The sequence below is a fragment of the Protopterus annectens genome, chromosome 5.part0 (genome assembly GCF_019279795.1).
Source record: "Protopterus annectens isolate FY-2018-M chromosome 5.part0, PAN1.0, whole genome shotgun sequence".
Lineage (NCBI taxonomy): Eukaryota > Metazoa > Chordata > Ceratodontiformes > Protopteridae > Protopterus > Protopterus annectens.
This window is the reverse complement of record NC_056735.1, coordinates 10,655,746-10,670,851: the sequence shown is the minus strand read 5'-3', so window position 1 is coordinate 10,670,851 and position 15,106 is coordinate 10,655,746. Positions and strand designations below refer to the sequence as shown.

Genomic DNA, 15,106 nt, shown 5'->3' with positions numbered 1-15,106 from the left:
TTGTCATTTGAAGTATGTTGTCAATTGTATTTGTTTGTCTGGCGTGAGGTAAGCCATCTGGGCAGTTGTATTCAAGCTTGCACCCAGGAATGTAATTATTTGAGAGGGTACCAGTTGTGATTTGTTTTCATTTATGGTGTACCCTCTGCAAGCTAGAAGCCTTTTTACAAATGCCAGATGTTGAAGAAGAGTGTCCTTGTCCTCTGCCTAAATGAGACAATCGTCCAGATAAGGATAAATTTGAATGTTTCTTTGTCTGCAGAAGGCAATTACTGGTGCCAGGCACTTTGTAAAGATCCTGGGCGCAGTAGATAAGCCAAAGGCCAGTGCAGAGAATTGATAATGCAAAAAGCCTGCTTTGAAGTGGAGGTATCTTCTGCAAGATTCCCTTATTGGCATATGCAGGTATGCCTCTTTTAAGTCTAGAGTTACCAACCAGGCATTCTTGCCTAGCATAGGCAGTAGCTGTTGTAAAGTCAACATTTTGAATTTTGGTATGCCCAGGAATGTGTTGAGAATTGATAAGTCCAGTATTGGACCCCATGATATGTCTTTTCTGGGTACCAGGAAAAGTCTTGAATAAAATCCTTGTCCTTTTTCCTTTTCTGGTACCGGCTGAATAGCCCCCATAGCCATGAGGGACATGACTTGTTTCTAGGCCTCTGCCCACTGGTTTTGTGGCAGATCTGGCCATCCGTTTGGAATTGGCAAAGTGTGGAAATTAAATCTGTACCCCTGGGATACTATGTTTAATGCCCACTTGTCCTGGGTAATTAACTGCCAATTTTGAGCATGAAGTGCTAGTTTTCCCCTCAAGGGGGCTGCCAAAAGATAAGTGCTTGGAGATGGTAGAGGGAAGTCAATGAGACTGCTTACTGTAGGGTTGTGCTTTGTTACCTCCAGATTTGGAGGTGGAGGCACCCCATTGCTATGACCTGTAAGAACCCTGTGATTGATATCTGGAGCCTTTAGAGTGCCTGGGTTTGCCCTGAGTGGCTCTGTCAGACACAGGATAGGACCAATTCTTAGTAGGCCAGTGCCTACTGAACCTGGGTGGCTGTACTTGCAATAAATCTTTTACAGTTTGCATAGATTTAGCTTTGTCTTCCATTTTCTTTAAAACCTCTTCTGCCTTGCTACCAAACAGACTATCATGCTGTAAAGGGGCATCCAACAATTTAGCTTTAACATGATCAGGCAGATTTTGCTCCTTAAGCCAGGCATGCCTTTTTATCACAGATCCAGTTACAGCGGCCCTGCATGAGGCCTCCAAGGAAGCAAAACCACATTGCAAAGTATGCTTTCCAGCCTGTTCTGCTGAATGCAATAAATCCTGTAACTCTTTATTTTCCACACAATCAGAAATCAACATCATTTTCTGTTTCAGTAATCTCATAACATGCTGTTGACATTTAAGCATATGAAACTGGCAGTTTAAAGCCCTGATTGCCAAGGTTGCAGATGTATAAACCTTCTTACCCCATCTATCCAGCGCCCTGGAATCTCTATCAGAAGGGGTAGGATTTTTGGCTGTAGAAGCCTTAACACCCTTGGGACCATGAGAAATAGTCTCAGGGTCAGCAGCAGGATTTTTGAAAAGAAATTTGTGGGAGTCAGGAACCCTGTAATATCTGTCTGGCTTACTAGGAGCCGGAGACAGGGAATCAGGAGCCATGCTTGATTCCGAGAACACATCATCAACAATGTCTAATACAGGAGGTATTGCCAAAGGCCTATGCTGAGGAAGAAGAAAATCCCTAAGCCTCTTTTTTGATTCAGAGAAGTCCTGACTCTCCCAATGAAAATGTTCCCTTAAAGTATGCCAAGTCTCTCCAAAAGAGTAATCATCAGGTGGAGATGCAGAAGGGATGGATTCCTCTGCATCAGAATCCTCATAGGGTGGAATACAAAATTCCTGATCAGAAGAGGAATCAGAAGAAATGGAAACCTGATCTGAAGATTCATAATCAGTGCCTTGCCTAGGCCTCTTAGCTGGGGGGGGGGGGGGGGGGTTTGGTAACCCTTGATCAAGGTAATTAAATCCTCAGCCATTTTGATCATTTGTTTTTTAGGCATAGGGGCCTGAGCACGTGGCTCATGTGTCAGTTTTTTACACACAGAAGCCGGTTTTGACCTTGTTTTTGTTGATGGCGTCAGTTTAATGTAAAAATGTTGAGGCCTGAAAACACCCTCAGAAGCCGGTGCCTGCTCAGCGGCTCCAGACCCATCCAAGGGAGAGACATCCGCGGGTTCAATACTTTGCGAAACTCGCGGCATACTGGTCTCCGAATGGGTCTCGGTAGAGGCCTTCGACTCAAAAGTAGCGGGTATCAGGGGCTGCAAAAGCACCTCACTGAGTACCGGCGAACCGGCAACTGGCTTAGGAGAAGCTTCGTCGGTTTTGGACCTCGACGGTCTGTCTCTGTCTTTTTCCTTGAATTTTTTGTGAACTCCGTTAGTCGGATTGCTAACCGACGACATTTCAGGGTAGTTAAATCTTGAACCAAAATATTTAGAAGCAAAAATATACAGACGCTTAATAGTGCGTTGGTTAAATTTAGCACAAAACCGATAGCAAGGCACATTGTGATCAGGGCCTAGGCAAGGAATACATGATAAATGAAAATCCTTATGAGGTATTTGCTTCCCACAAGTAATGCAATTATTAACTTTTACTGACATCGGTAAGGAGCAAGAAAAGGTTTCCCCAACGGGGTACTTAGCTTTAGTTTGAAGACTTCGGTTCTGAAACTCGAAAACGAAAATTTCAGGAGACGGCCGACCAGCACTTGTGAACTGCTTCTGCTTCGGGCACCGCGCGGCAAGAAAGACTGATTAAAGTGGCATCGGCTGCATGTTTTATACCCCTGACAACCTGACGTCATGGAAGAGGAGACAGCAATAGTCGCCGGACCCAAGACTTTGCTATTCAGGCCGACTGAGGGCAACCTGCCAGCAGATAACCCAAATGTAATGACTGCAACAGTGAAACACGAAGAACATAGTAAAGCCTTGCTGAGTCTAATTATGGTGGCTGCCAAAAAAGCAATTACTAGAAAATGGAAATCAAAGTCTAGACCAACTTTACTAGAAGTAGTAAATATAGTAAAAGAGATAAAACAACTGGAATTGGGATCTTTAGAAAAGGGAAGGAGCAAACTACATAGGAAAAAATGGGAAGTGTGGGAACAATATATGCACAGCAGGAATGAGGTTTAAGAGGCAGGACTTGAAATTGCCATATAATGCTTAACTGACAATGACTGGCTGGTTTATAAGTGATGTGTAAAGTTTACAACTATAGTTGTTTCAATGGTGTCTGTGATATAAACCATTTGCAGCTAAAGTGATATAATTTTGTATGTTTTTCAATTATATAAATGTAAGATTGCCTTTGTCATGTGTGTAAATTTAATAAAGATTTTTGAAAAAAAAAGGTTATATAATTGGTAGGGTAATTGCTAAGTCCCAGAAAGAAAGACTATTCCAGGCACTAAGAAGCAAGTGAGGCATTCTTGGAGGCAGCTGGAAGCTACTGAAAAAGTGTACCTCATTTTGCATTACCAGCACACCCCCTTACAGATCTATCAAAAGGGAAAAAGCCCTTTAATTTATACAGTATACTAGAGGCAGACAAAATTACCCGCAGTGGTGTTGCTGCGGTAGCGTTGTCGCCTCACAGTCAGACGCTGTCCGGTTCGATTCTCAGCTAGAGCGTCTTCTGCGTGGAGACATGCGTGAATGGGTGTACCTTCGTTGAAGGTTGTGTATCAGGGCTGGTAACTCGGCACGTAAAAATCAACTACCAATCATTAGCGGACCGGAGTTTCGCTGTGGCGATTCCTAACCGAGAAAAGCCGAAAGACTCAACTAGAGGCAGACAAAGCTTTAACCAGTTCAAGGAAATTATGTGTTCAGAGCCTGTCTTAGCACTTCTGGATTTTAGCAGACCTTTTATAGTTTATTACAAAGTGTCACAGGCAGACCTAAGGGCAGAATGTTATCACAGGCCTTTGACAGTTAAGTTATTCTTATATGTTTTTTGAGTCATAAGTTAATTAAAGAAGAAGTCCGGTATCCCACTGCTGAAACAGAATGCTTGTCAGTTATGTGGGCACACACTTCACTACAATATTACCTCCTCAGATGAGAGTTCACATTGGTGACAAGCCATACCCCCAACTTGGTTAAATCAACAGCAAGCACTGTAGGTGGGCGCACTCTTCATTACAAAATGACTTCCTTGGATGGCAGTTCACAGTTATGACAAGCCATGCCCCCTGATGTTAAATCAACAGCAAAATAGAAACACAAAGCACTGTAGGTGAGCATTCTCTTTACTACAATATTACTTCCTTGGATGGAAGTTCACATTGGTGACAAGTCAGGCCCCCTTACATGTTTAATCAACATCAAGACAGAAACACAAAGCACTCCAGGTGGGCACTTTTCTTACAACCTGCACATGGAAAACCAGAAGGAAGAAAATGTATACCAAGTCCAACCCATCACAATAAAGATGACCTATCTAGGGGTCACCATCCCATGTAGTGGACTTGAACCAGACTGTTTCAAACTGTGGGGGGTCTGGGTAACAATGTGGCAGTTTTCATGAAGTGGTATGTCAAAAGGAAGTGCAACTGACATAAAACTGATGATCTTACTGGTCTAGATTTTACATTACATGCAAACGATATATTACTCCTCCAAGCCAATAAATCACATACAATCCTACAAGGACATCTTCAAGTTTCACAAAACTATGTCAGTGGGAAGAAAATAAACAAAATCTGACAAAGAATAATTTTGTCTACCCACATAAAGCACCTTACCAACCAAACCTCATACTTGTTGTCCTAGAAGGCAACACTATCACAAATGCTTCAGAAAATATGATTTTAGGCTTAATACTGGACCCATCACAGTCACTCACAACCTATACAGGCTACATGACAAAGTTCTTTAACAAATCAAACTCTGTTACAAAATACCTCATCTATTCCCCCCTGAAGCCAGTAGAGCTATTGCTAAAAATGTTCTCCTACCTAAACTTGAATGTGGAATGCCCTTACTACCCTTACACTTTGCTTGTACTTCAACTAGTAATCTCCCCACTGCCTTCTCTTTTTCTCCTGTACCTAGCTCCAACATAAAAAAAACTCTTAACTAAACTTAAACCCACCAAATTAGCAGCAGGCAACCTCCCAAGTGAATACCTACAAATCGCAGCTGATGCTCTGGCCTACCCAGTATCCATCTTGATTAACCGATCTCTGTCAGAAAGTTACGTTCCCACATTGTGGAAAGTCTCACATATAATTCCCCTCCACAAAGGCGGACCCTCTGCAGAACTAACCAATTACCGCCCCATAGCTATTCTCTCGCCACTCTCCAAAATACTAGAGAGATGCATACACTCTCAGGTCTCACACTACCTCCTTACTAACAACCTCCTTTCCAGTACTCAGCATGGTTTCCGACCAAACGATAGCACCACCACTGCCTTACTCTCCTTTACAAACACTATCCTTCAGCATAAAAACAATGGCTATCTCTCCTCTGCTACTTTCCTAGACCTATCTAAAGCATTTGACATGATCCCACACAAACAACTTATCTCTGTCCTCAATAACCTATCCTTCTCACAATCAGTCACCAACTGGTTTCAGAGTTACCTGTCTGACCGCCAACAATCCATTGTATGGCAGAATGACATATCTCCCCAACTACCTGTCTCCATAGGGGTTCCCCAAGGATCCATCCTTGGACCCCTACTTTTCTCTGTTTACACCAATAATCTAGCCTCTGCCACCAAACATGGCACACACATCCAATACGCAGATGACTCTACCATCATCTGCTCAGCCCAGTCCCTACCCAAACTGCAAAAAGTCACACAGGAAGCCTTTTCCTCTGTTGAAACATGGTTATCCAATGCCCAATTAATACTCAACCCAAACAAAACTAAACTACTCATCTTCCAACCCACCAAACATACTCAAAACAACTCTCACTTTAACATCACAGCAAAAGACAACACCACTATATACCCAACTGAACACACCAAATTGCTAGGAGTGGAAATAGACAATAAACTAAAATTTGACATTCACTTATCCATGACCATAAAAAAAGTCCACAAAAAACTAGGAGCTTTATACAGAAATAAACAATTTCTCACCAAAGCAGCAAAGATTTCAATAGCAAATTCCCACCTTATCTCCACCCTACTTTATGCCTCTCCGGTATATACCAACCTAAGGCAATGTGATCTAAACAAGCTAGAGACCTGCTACAACAAAATCGCAAAATTCGCCACAGGGGCATCCTACCGTAGTCACCACTGTCTCTCACTTGCTGAACTGGACTGGCTTGAACTCCCTCACCTCCTTCAGTGGTATCAACTCTCACTCACCCACAAACTAGTAAACCATCCACTAAATGTCCCATCCCTCCAGAATCTACTCCAACCCTATCGCACCACCAGACCACTAAGATCCAGTAACAAAAATCACTTGCAGATCACTAAAGCCAATAACTCTGCTGGTGAAGCACTATTCTCTTGTGCCATAGCCAAATTATGGAACTTACTCCCACCCACAATTACCTCCGTACCATCATGCACCAACTTCAAAACTTTATTAAAAGCGCACCTAAAAACATGCTGGCTATGCCCTTGCAACTCCCACTCTAATATCATCCACCCCATCCAACTACTACCTTTCTTTCACCTCCACTAACTACCTTGATGATAGCAAGCTCAGATGCTCATAAGCCTAGTACTTATTATACAGCAGGAACTTCTCATTGTTACATTTGTTAATGCCTGTTATGTACTTCACAGATAAAGATTCTAGTTGTCTACTGATGTACTATGTTCTTCATCTGTAAATATGTTGTAAGTAATTTCTGTGTTAAATTGTTAATCACTATGTAATCCAATGTAACTACTGTCTGTTTATTTTACTGTGGAGCTTTTCTCCCCGGGCCTCCGCTGAAAATGGACCCACGTCCAGTCGGACACTCCCGGTCAACAAATTTAAATAAAATAAAATAAATAAAATAAAATAAAATAAATAAAATTGTAACACACAAAAACAATACAAACTGCTGAAAACAATATCTTCACATCTATTCTACTGGCTGACCTCCTGACACAACAGTTTAACCTAATTAAGGACTGGTTGCCTGTTAATAACAGGGCATCTTCGCTGTTTGGCTGCTCATTACTTAAAATCTTAAAACTAGGATACTATTCACTATTAAGATCAAAAATTGCAATTTAGGCAACAGATCTACTCCTTGTGAAGTAGTCAGGAGTACATTATTAGACTTGTTAAGAATCGCCTTTTAAAAACAAAATTGGTGAAACAGCTTTCTCTCGCATTGGTCCTGTAATCATCTGCCTAAAGAAAATACAATAAAATCAACAATTACAGAATTCAAAGCACACCATCAATGAATCCAAGCTGCAAACGTTGCAGGGATAATGGCGAACAGCATCACTGTTACTATTACAATTGTAAATAATATATACATACTACAAACAATGTAAATACTGTACAAATTATTACCATAGCATTCTTGAATTAACTGTTAAATGTTCTCTTCATTGTTCCATAACTGTTCTTACTACAGGTATGTACAGTTGTAAACAACTGAATGTATGTCTGTGGCTCCTCATGAACCTGGGTCACAGAGCATGTTAGGGCTCATACCAACAACAGACAGGCACTCCAGCAAGCACCAGAGCTGAAGAATTGTGTGCTCTTAACAGGATCCTCAAAACAAGAAATCCCAGTAGCTATCCAGTCTAAAGAGCACCTCCAAGTCAGATATCAGTTTTTCCATTTGAACATCAAATACAGAAATAACTTAAGAAATAAGCTGCCGCTTCTTGTAGGTTCATGCCTAAGTATAGCATTAATCATAGTCCTGTTACCTTACGCAGGTAACTTTGCCTTCACCTCTATTTAATCCTCAGCTTCTCCTGTTTGCATCTATGTATTTATTCAGTTGCAAGCTGCAAGTACAGATAGAGGGCAACACTCAGCAAAATAATGAATTCTTAGGTTACAAAGTTATTTGTGTATACTGAGTGCAATTATACCCCTGAGTATACCTAAGGAACTCCTGGATATCTTCTTAAATATAGGCACAATGTCAGGATGCAATATGTAGTTTTGTAGAGGAGCTCTTGTCGCACAAGTATCCGGAAGCAATAATGACTCTTCATACGTTCACAAGGGATTACTAGGGTAATGACCCCAGGGGGTCTTTTTAAGCTTAACCATGCTTCCCAAATGTATCTGACAAGTTTTGATATACTGTTGTTATTTAAGGGATATATTTAGGCTTGGACATAGGTGGTCAAGCATTTATAGACTGCCTCTCTGTACTAGAGACATAGGTGCCCAACCAGGGTTACATTTTCGATTCTCTAGCCTCTTATCTAAGTTATGGTTGAATTGGGTTAAACTGGGTTTTCCAAATCTAGGATAGAAGTACACATTCCAGTGAAGCAAAGTAAGCTAACACTGTCAGCATCACTGTTAAAGCTCTGAAAGGGATATAGTAACATTCTTGGGTGAGAGAGCAAACAAATGGTAGACAATCTTGACAAACTACAAACATGAGTCTAGTTTTATTTACTAACTGCATTAACTGATCACAAAGCAACACAGGTGTTATTCATCAAAGTCAAAGAGTAATATAGCTGTTTTAGTTAACCTTAGCAGAATGTCACCCATTCCTGAAGTAGGAGGTTATGAATCATTTGTTAACTTTGTTAAGCTAATATCTGGGTGACAGAACTTGGAATTGAGAGAAGATATTGATTAAGAATGCTTGCAAAAATAACCTAGCCTATTTGAGTCATACATTAATGGTAATATACTGCAAATCAGCTAATAAATAGACTGATAAGCTGTTGCTAGGTTAATGTGTCTGTTTTAGATAAGAGGTTGCAAGGTGGCGTTTGAGTATTTCTACTTCAGTTGTTAGAGCACAGCTCCATCATTTTATAGAAACATAGCCACACCGTTAAAAGCACCCCTTATGGTCCTGGCACTCTTCACAAGACCAATGATCAAGAATACAACCCCTTTCTAATGCCAGGAACCAGACTTAGTGCTTGTATAATCATCATCTGTGCTTAAAGTTGTATTTAACAAGTTATAACTGAGTGGAAATGCTCACTTTCCTTCTGTAGCTATGTTACAGCACAACCCTAATGGTGTAGTTATTAGTATACTTACTGGTAATTTGAGGTACTGTAGTCCAGACAAATCCCTTCAAAGAAATGGATAACAAGAAACTAAGAATAGACTACCAAGGCACACTTGTCAAGTAAAAGCATATGTCAAAAAAAGTTATACAGTACCTTCATGGGATTATTCAGTTCCTCCTCCTCTCGCTCTTTCTGAACCCTCTTCTCTTCTTCTTCAATCAGTTTCTCAGCCTGAAAGTTACGAGTTGCCCCATGCTCTATGGCATAGTCGGTATTTTCTGGGTCAGTCTACAAATCAAAGAAAGAGAACAGACATTAGACATGGATGTTATCACAGATTCAGCTAGAGTTAAAGAATGTCTCCAGGCACTGCCGGAGCAGGAGGAGCAGGAGCAGCCTGGATTAAAGAATGTCTCCAGACACTGCCGGAGCAGGAGGAGCAGGAGCAGCCTGTGGTCAGGAATGAAGGAAGGTGCTGGATGCTATCACAGATTCAGACAGAGACTAAAGAATGTCTCCAGACACTGCCAGAGCAGGAGGAGCAGGAGCAGCCTGTGGTCAGGAATGAAGGAAGGTGCATGAAAAGTAACAATTTGCAGCACGTCCCATGTATGGGGAGGGACTGCAGCAGCTCTGTTACAGAGTCGTACAGTTTAAATTGTAAAGACTGGAATATATCCAATGTGAGAGTATTAGCAATTAGATATATCAAACACAAGGAAATAAGTGCAATATGACCAGAATGGGAGTTAACAACTAAAATGTATCCAGTGTGGGCATGGAAGTGATAGGACAGAGTTATGCCAACAACACGTCCAACATGAGCATATGCAGACTACATGTCCAATATGGGAATGACAGGAAACAGATATACATTAAGCATTGCATCATAAAGAGGTGAGGTACTGGCCCATGGTCACTTTAATAATGGATGACTTGGAATATAATTATTATACCAAAGATAATGCCAACAAACAGTGAAATAAATAAATCAAGAAAAAACAAATAGATTCCTTAAAAACAATGTCTTGCAGTAAGTAAAACTTTTACACATACATGTGTTATTAGAAACTATTTATTTTAAAAGCAGAAAAGGACAGACATAAAAACATAAGAACACTCAAAGATATGGACAAAATAATGTGCACTAGTATGTGTATAATAGTGTGAAAAGTTCCTTTCAAACCTCATTTGCTATGTAGAAGTGTATGAAGTCCATTTGCCTTCTTTTATCTATAGCTACATATACCCATTTTTATACAGCTGAAGTACAGCTGTGTAAGAATGTAGTATAAGAGTAGATGTTCGAGTAGATCACTGTTGCAGTACCAATTACTTATGGGAAGTATCCTACCAAAGGATACCAAACATTTATTCAGCATACCAAAACTTGGGCACCTTCTTCCCGTGCCGTATGTCTGACGTATGTCACAAGCATGAGACTGCAAAGCACTACATAAAGGACATATAGGCAAGAAAATAGTCAGGACTTTCCTGTCTAAAAGAATTAAAAGGAGAATCAAAAAGAGAAAGGGCTTATATACGACAACTACGAGAGAGGTATAGGTAACACGGGGGCCAGCTCAGCCAGAAAAAAGGAAATCCATCTTTAATTGTTTGCTTCAAGGCAGGGTAACTCAACTTCTCATCCTGAAATTAAACAAAGTTGGTGAGACTTCCTGATACTTTTAGTATTGTTAAGACTACTATAATCTGCCTGTGGATGTCTAAAGAATGTGCAATTCTTTCACCTTCATTTTGTGACTGGGAAAGAAGGCAATAAGAAGTTATGTACCTACCATAACGTTCCATGTTAGTTGTCTTCTCTCGCCTTCTTTCTTGCTGGATGGGTTCGGAGCTGATCCTCGGCTCCGACTCGGCACTTGCTAAGCTCGAGAGCTAATTTTACCAGCTCGAGGCAACCCTATATCCCATGATGCAAGGCAGAGACTACCCAGATCTCGTTTGGTAGCTAAGGAAATTAGGAATATATTCTTCCAACTGAAAGGAGGAAGAAAAGTAACAATACTAAAAATGACGATCATAATCATCATAATCCTCTGAAAGGGATCAACCTAATCTAGTGACACTAGAAGCTGATTAGCTAGAAAAAGGATAAAGCCTCTTAATAGAAGAGGCATAATCTTCTCGGTCTGACCAGGCTAGGGGGATGGAGGGCGGGATGCAAGAAAGAAGGCGAGAGAAGACAACTAACATGGAACGTTATGGTAGGTACATAACACTTCTTAATGTTAAGTTGTCAATCTCGCCTTCGTTCTTGCTGGATGGGACTGCGTCCCTAGCACCTCTATCCTGGGTGGCTCAATGGAACAGACTCTTGAGAACGGTGGAACCAAAATTCGCTCTGTCTCTGGAGGCCAAGTCTAATTTGTAATGTGAAACAAAGGTATGAGGAGAGGCCCATGTGGCTGCTGCACAAACAGTGTCTATTGGAAGTCTAGCCTGAAAAGCTGTAGATGTAGCTAGAGCTCTGGTAGAATGGGCTTTTGGCCTAGAAATCAACTCTTTGCCTCTGAGCTGATAAATGTAAGTAATCACAGAAGACAGCCATCTAGATAAAGTCACCTTGCAAACTGGAAGACCTTTCCTGTTCTCTGCATAGGATAGAAACAGTTGATCAGATTTCCTAAAATGTTTAGTTTTGTCTAGATAATATCTGAGCTGGCGGTGAACATCAAGACAATGTAACTTTTGTTCCGCTCTATCAGAATAATTTGGGAAAAACACTGGAAGATCAATGGATTGATTTAGGTTCGTCTGCGATGCCACTTTGGGTAAGAAAGACTGATTAGTCCTTAGAGATACCCTGTCTTTCTGGAAAATTAAGTAGGGAGGACGAATGCAGAGAGCATGAAGCTCAGATACTCTCCTGGCAGAAGTAATGGCGACTAGAAAGAGTGTCTTCCAAGAAAGAAATTTCAACGAACAGGCAGCCGCAGGTTCGAAAGGGGGAAAAATCAAGGATGTTAAAATTAAATTTAGATCCCACTGTGGTGGGGGGTCTCTAATCGGAGGTTTAAGTAAAAAGATACCTCGAAGGAATGCCTTGCAAAGTTTGTGTGACATAATGTTGTGGTCCAAAAGGCCTATATGAAAATTCGAAATGGCTGCCAGTTGAACTTTTACTGTGGAGGAAGAGGATCCTGAATGAAAAATCTCAGCTAGGAAGTCCAAGACCGAATGAATTGGAGCAGTATAGGGGTCTATGTTCCTAGCTTTTGCCCAGAAGGAGAAACGTTGCCATTTACTAGTGTAAATCCTTCTGGTAGAAGATTTTAGGGAAGCTACTATGATATCCCGGACGGGATTAGAAATCATAGGAAGCCTGGCTAAGGATGGAAGTGGAGCAACCAAGCAGTGAGGTTGAGAGAAGGTATGGATTGGTGCAGCTGCCCCGACTGGTGGGTCAGAAGATCTGGAACCGGGTCCAGATGCCATGGCTGTACCAAGAGATAACGATGTAGGAACGGAAACCATATCTGTCGAGGCCCATAAGGGGCAATGAGAATCAACTTGGCTCTCAAGGCGGTTGCTTTCTGAATTACTTGAGGTATCAGCGGAAAGGGGGGAAAGGCATAAAGAAGTCCCCGGGGCCAATCTTGGGTTAGAGCGTCTCTGGGGGGATGGCCTGGAAGGGGGAAGAGAGAGAAGAAGTCTGGGCATTTGCTGTTTTGAGGTGTAGCAAAAAGGTCGCAGCAAGGAAGGCCCCACTCCTGAAAAATCTCTTCCGTCACTGATTGTTTGAGAGACCACTCATGAGGCATGAGAATAGTTCTGCTCAACCTGTCCACTATGATGTTGGATTTCCCGGGGATATGCGTTGCTATCAGAAACCGCTGAGAAGAGATTGCCCATTGCCAAAGTCTGAGAGCCTCTCGACACAGTGGATAGGACTTGGTTCCGCCCTGTTTGTTGATATACCACACTACGGACACATTGTCCGTTTGGACTGCTGCAATAGTTCCCAGGGGAAAAGAGTCGTTGAGGGCTTGCAACGTTAAAAGCACTGCTCTCATCTCTAGGACATTTATGTGCAGATGGTATTCGTAAGGTTGCCAAGTGCCATGGACCATCCTGCCTTGATAATGCCCCCCCCCACCTGATCAGGGAGGCGTCCGATGTAACCGTGGCGACCGGAGCAGGAGGAACAAAGGGTCTGCCCTGATGGACTTGAGGGGACGATATCCACCAGGTCAGATGCCTTTTGCAAGTTGGAGTGATTATGATCCTGTGACGCATGGGTAGTTGTTGAAAGGACCATTGGGCGAATAGCATCCATTGTAGAAGACGCATGTAAAAACGGGCGAAGGGAAGAAGTGTTATGGCGGCCGCCATAAGACCCAATACTTTCAGAGCAAATCTGGCCTGAATTTTGTAGCTGAGAAGAATCACCTGGACGTGACTTTGAATGTCCAAGATCCTTTGGTCTGTTAACTTTGCTGAAAGTTGTACGGTGTCCAATTTTGCGCCTATAAAAGTAATAGATTGACAAGGCGACAAGGCAGATTTTTCGAAATTTATAGAAATCCCTAGCCCTCTGCAAATGTGAATGGTGTAATCTCTGGCCTGGAGAAGTTGATGCCTGGTGGTGGCAGTGAGGAGCCAGTCGTCTAGATATGGAAACACCTGGAATCCTTGACGTCTCAGGTGAGCCGTAACCGCTGCCATACATTTGGTGAACACTCTGGGGGCTGTAGTGAGTCCAAAGGGCAGGGCCCTGAATTAGAAGTGACTGGTCCCCAGCCGAAAGCGGAGAAATCTTCTGGAGCGCCTGTGAATTTTTATGTGATAGTACGCATCCTGAAGATCTACCGAGAACATCCAATTGTCCTTGCCCAGAAAGGGTAGAATGGACTGAAGCATGACCATCCGGAATCTTGTTTTCTTTACAAACTTGTTTAGTTTGCTCAGATCTAATATTGGTCTCCAGTCCCTTGTCTTTTTTGGAACTAAAAAGAACCTTGAGTAGATTCCGGATCCTATTTGGTCTGCTAGGACTGGCTGGATGGCTCTTTTTGCTAGCAGTCTTGAAATCTCTGGTACTGCTAGTTCCCTTAGACCAGGTGGAATGTCTGGAAGGGTTCCCTTTTGCTGAATTGGGGTTTGAATAAAGGGAATTTTGCAACCCTCGGATATAATCGACTGCACCCATTTGTTTTGAGAAAGGGAAAGCCAGGCTATTGGGTACAGCGATAATCTTCCCCCGACTGCCTCCGAAGGTGGACAATCGGGCAAAATCTCAGGGATGCTGGAAGGGCTTGTCAGAAAGAGGCTCTCTGCTACCCTGAGTCTGCGGACCCCCTCTGCCCCTAGGGCGGCGTCTGTTGTTGTTACCCCCTCTGCCTCTGGGGGTAAACTGACCTCGTGCGTCAGGCGTGACTCCTTGAGATTTGCGGAACCACATTTTCCCTCCCTTCTGACCTTTTGGGTAAGGTCTTGAAGGGGTGGAGAAACGGACTCCTACGGCAGAAAGAGTCTTGCCATCTTGTTCGCATCTAGTCAAGGTGTCTTTCACTTGAGGTCCGAACAAGGTCGAACCATCAAAGGGGGAGTTTGTGAAGGACGCCTTGAAGGGGTCTGCAAAATTTCAAAGCCGCATCCAGGACTGACGCCTTAAAGCCACTCCTGTGCCTGCGGCCCTACTCGCTCCATCGGCTGCATAAGAAATGAGCCGCATGGAGGAGTTAACAATGGAGTTAAGGATTCCTAGCTGTGAGCTAACCTTATCCTGAGACCCAGCAGCTGACGGATCCTGTAAAACTTCTCCCAACTCTTTAAGAACATCTCTTTGAAGGCGGGTGAAGTGACACAAGTAGTTCAGCGATCGCATGGCAAAGGTCGCTGAAGAAAAATCCG

At 42.5% G+C, this 15,106-nt stretch overlaps 1 protein-coding gene across 1 annotated transcript in view; it reads right to left on the bottom strand.

Moving 5' to 3' along the window:
* YJU2 (YJU2 splicing factor homolog) overlaps positions 1-15,106 on the bottom strand; it is a 484,871-nt gene that overhangs the window by 249,151 nt on the left and 220,614 nt on the right. Inside the window, exon 4 of the mRNA XM_044072064.1 lies at positions 9,383-9,517. Within this exon, the coding sequence (XP_043927999.1) occupies positions 9,383-9,517 (135 nt within the window). The remainder of the gene's footprint in view (positions 1-9,382; positions 9,518-15,106) is intronic.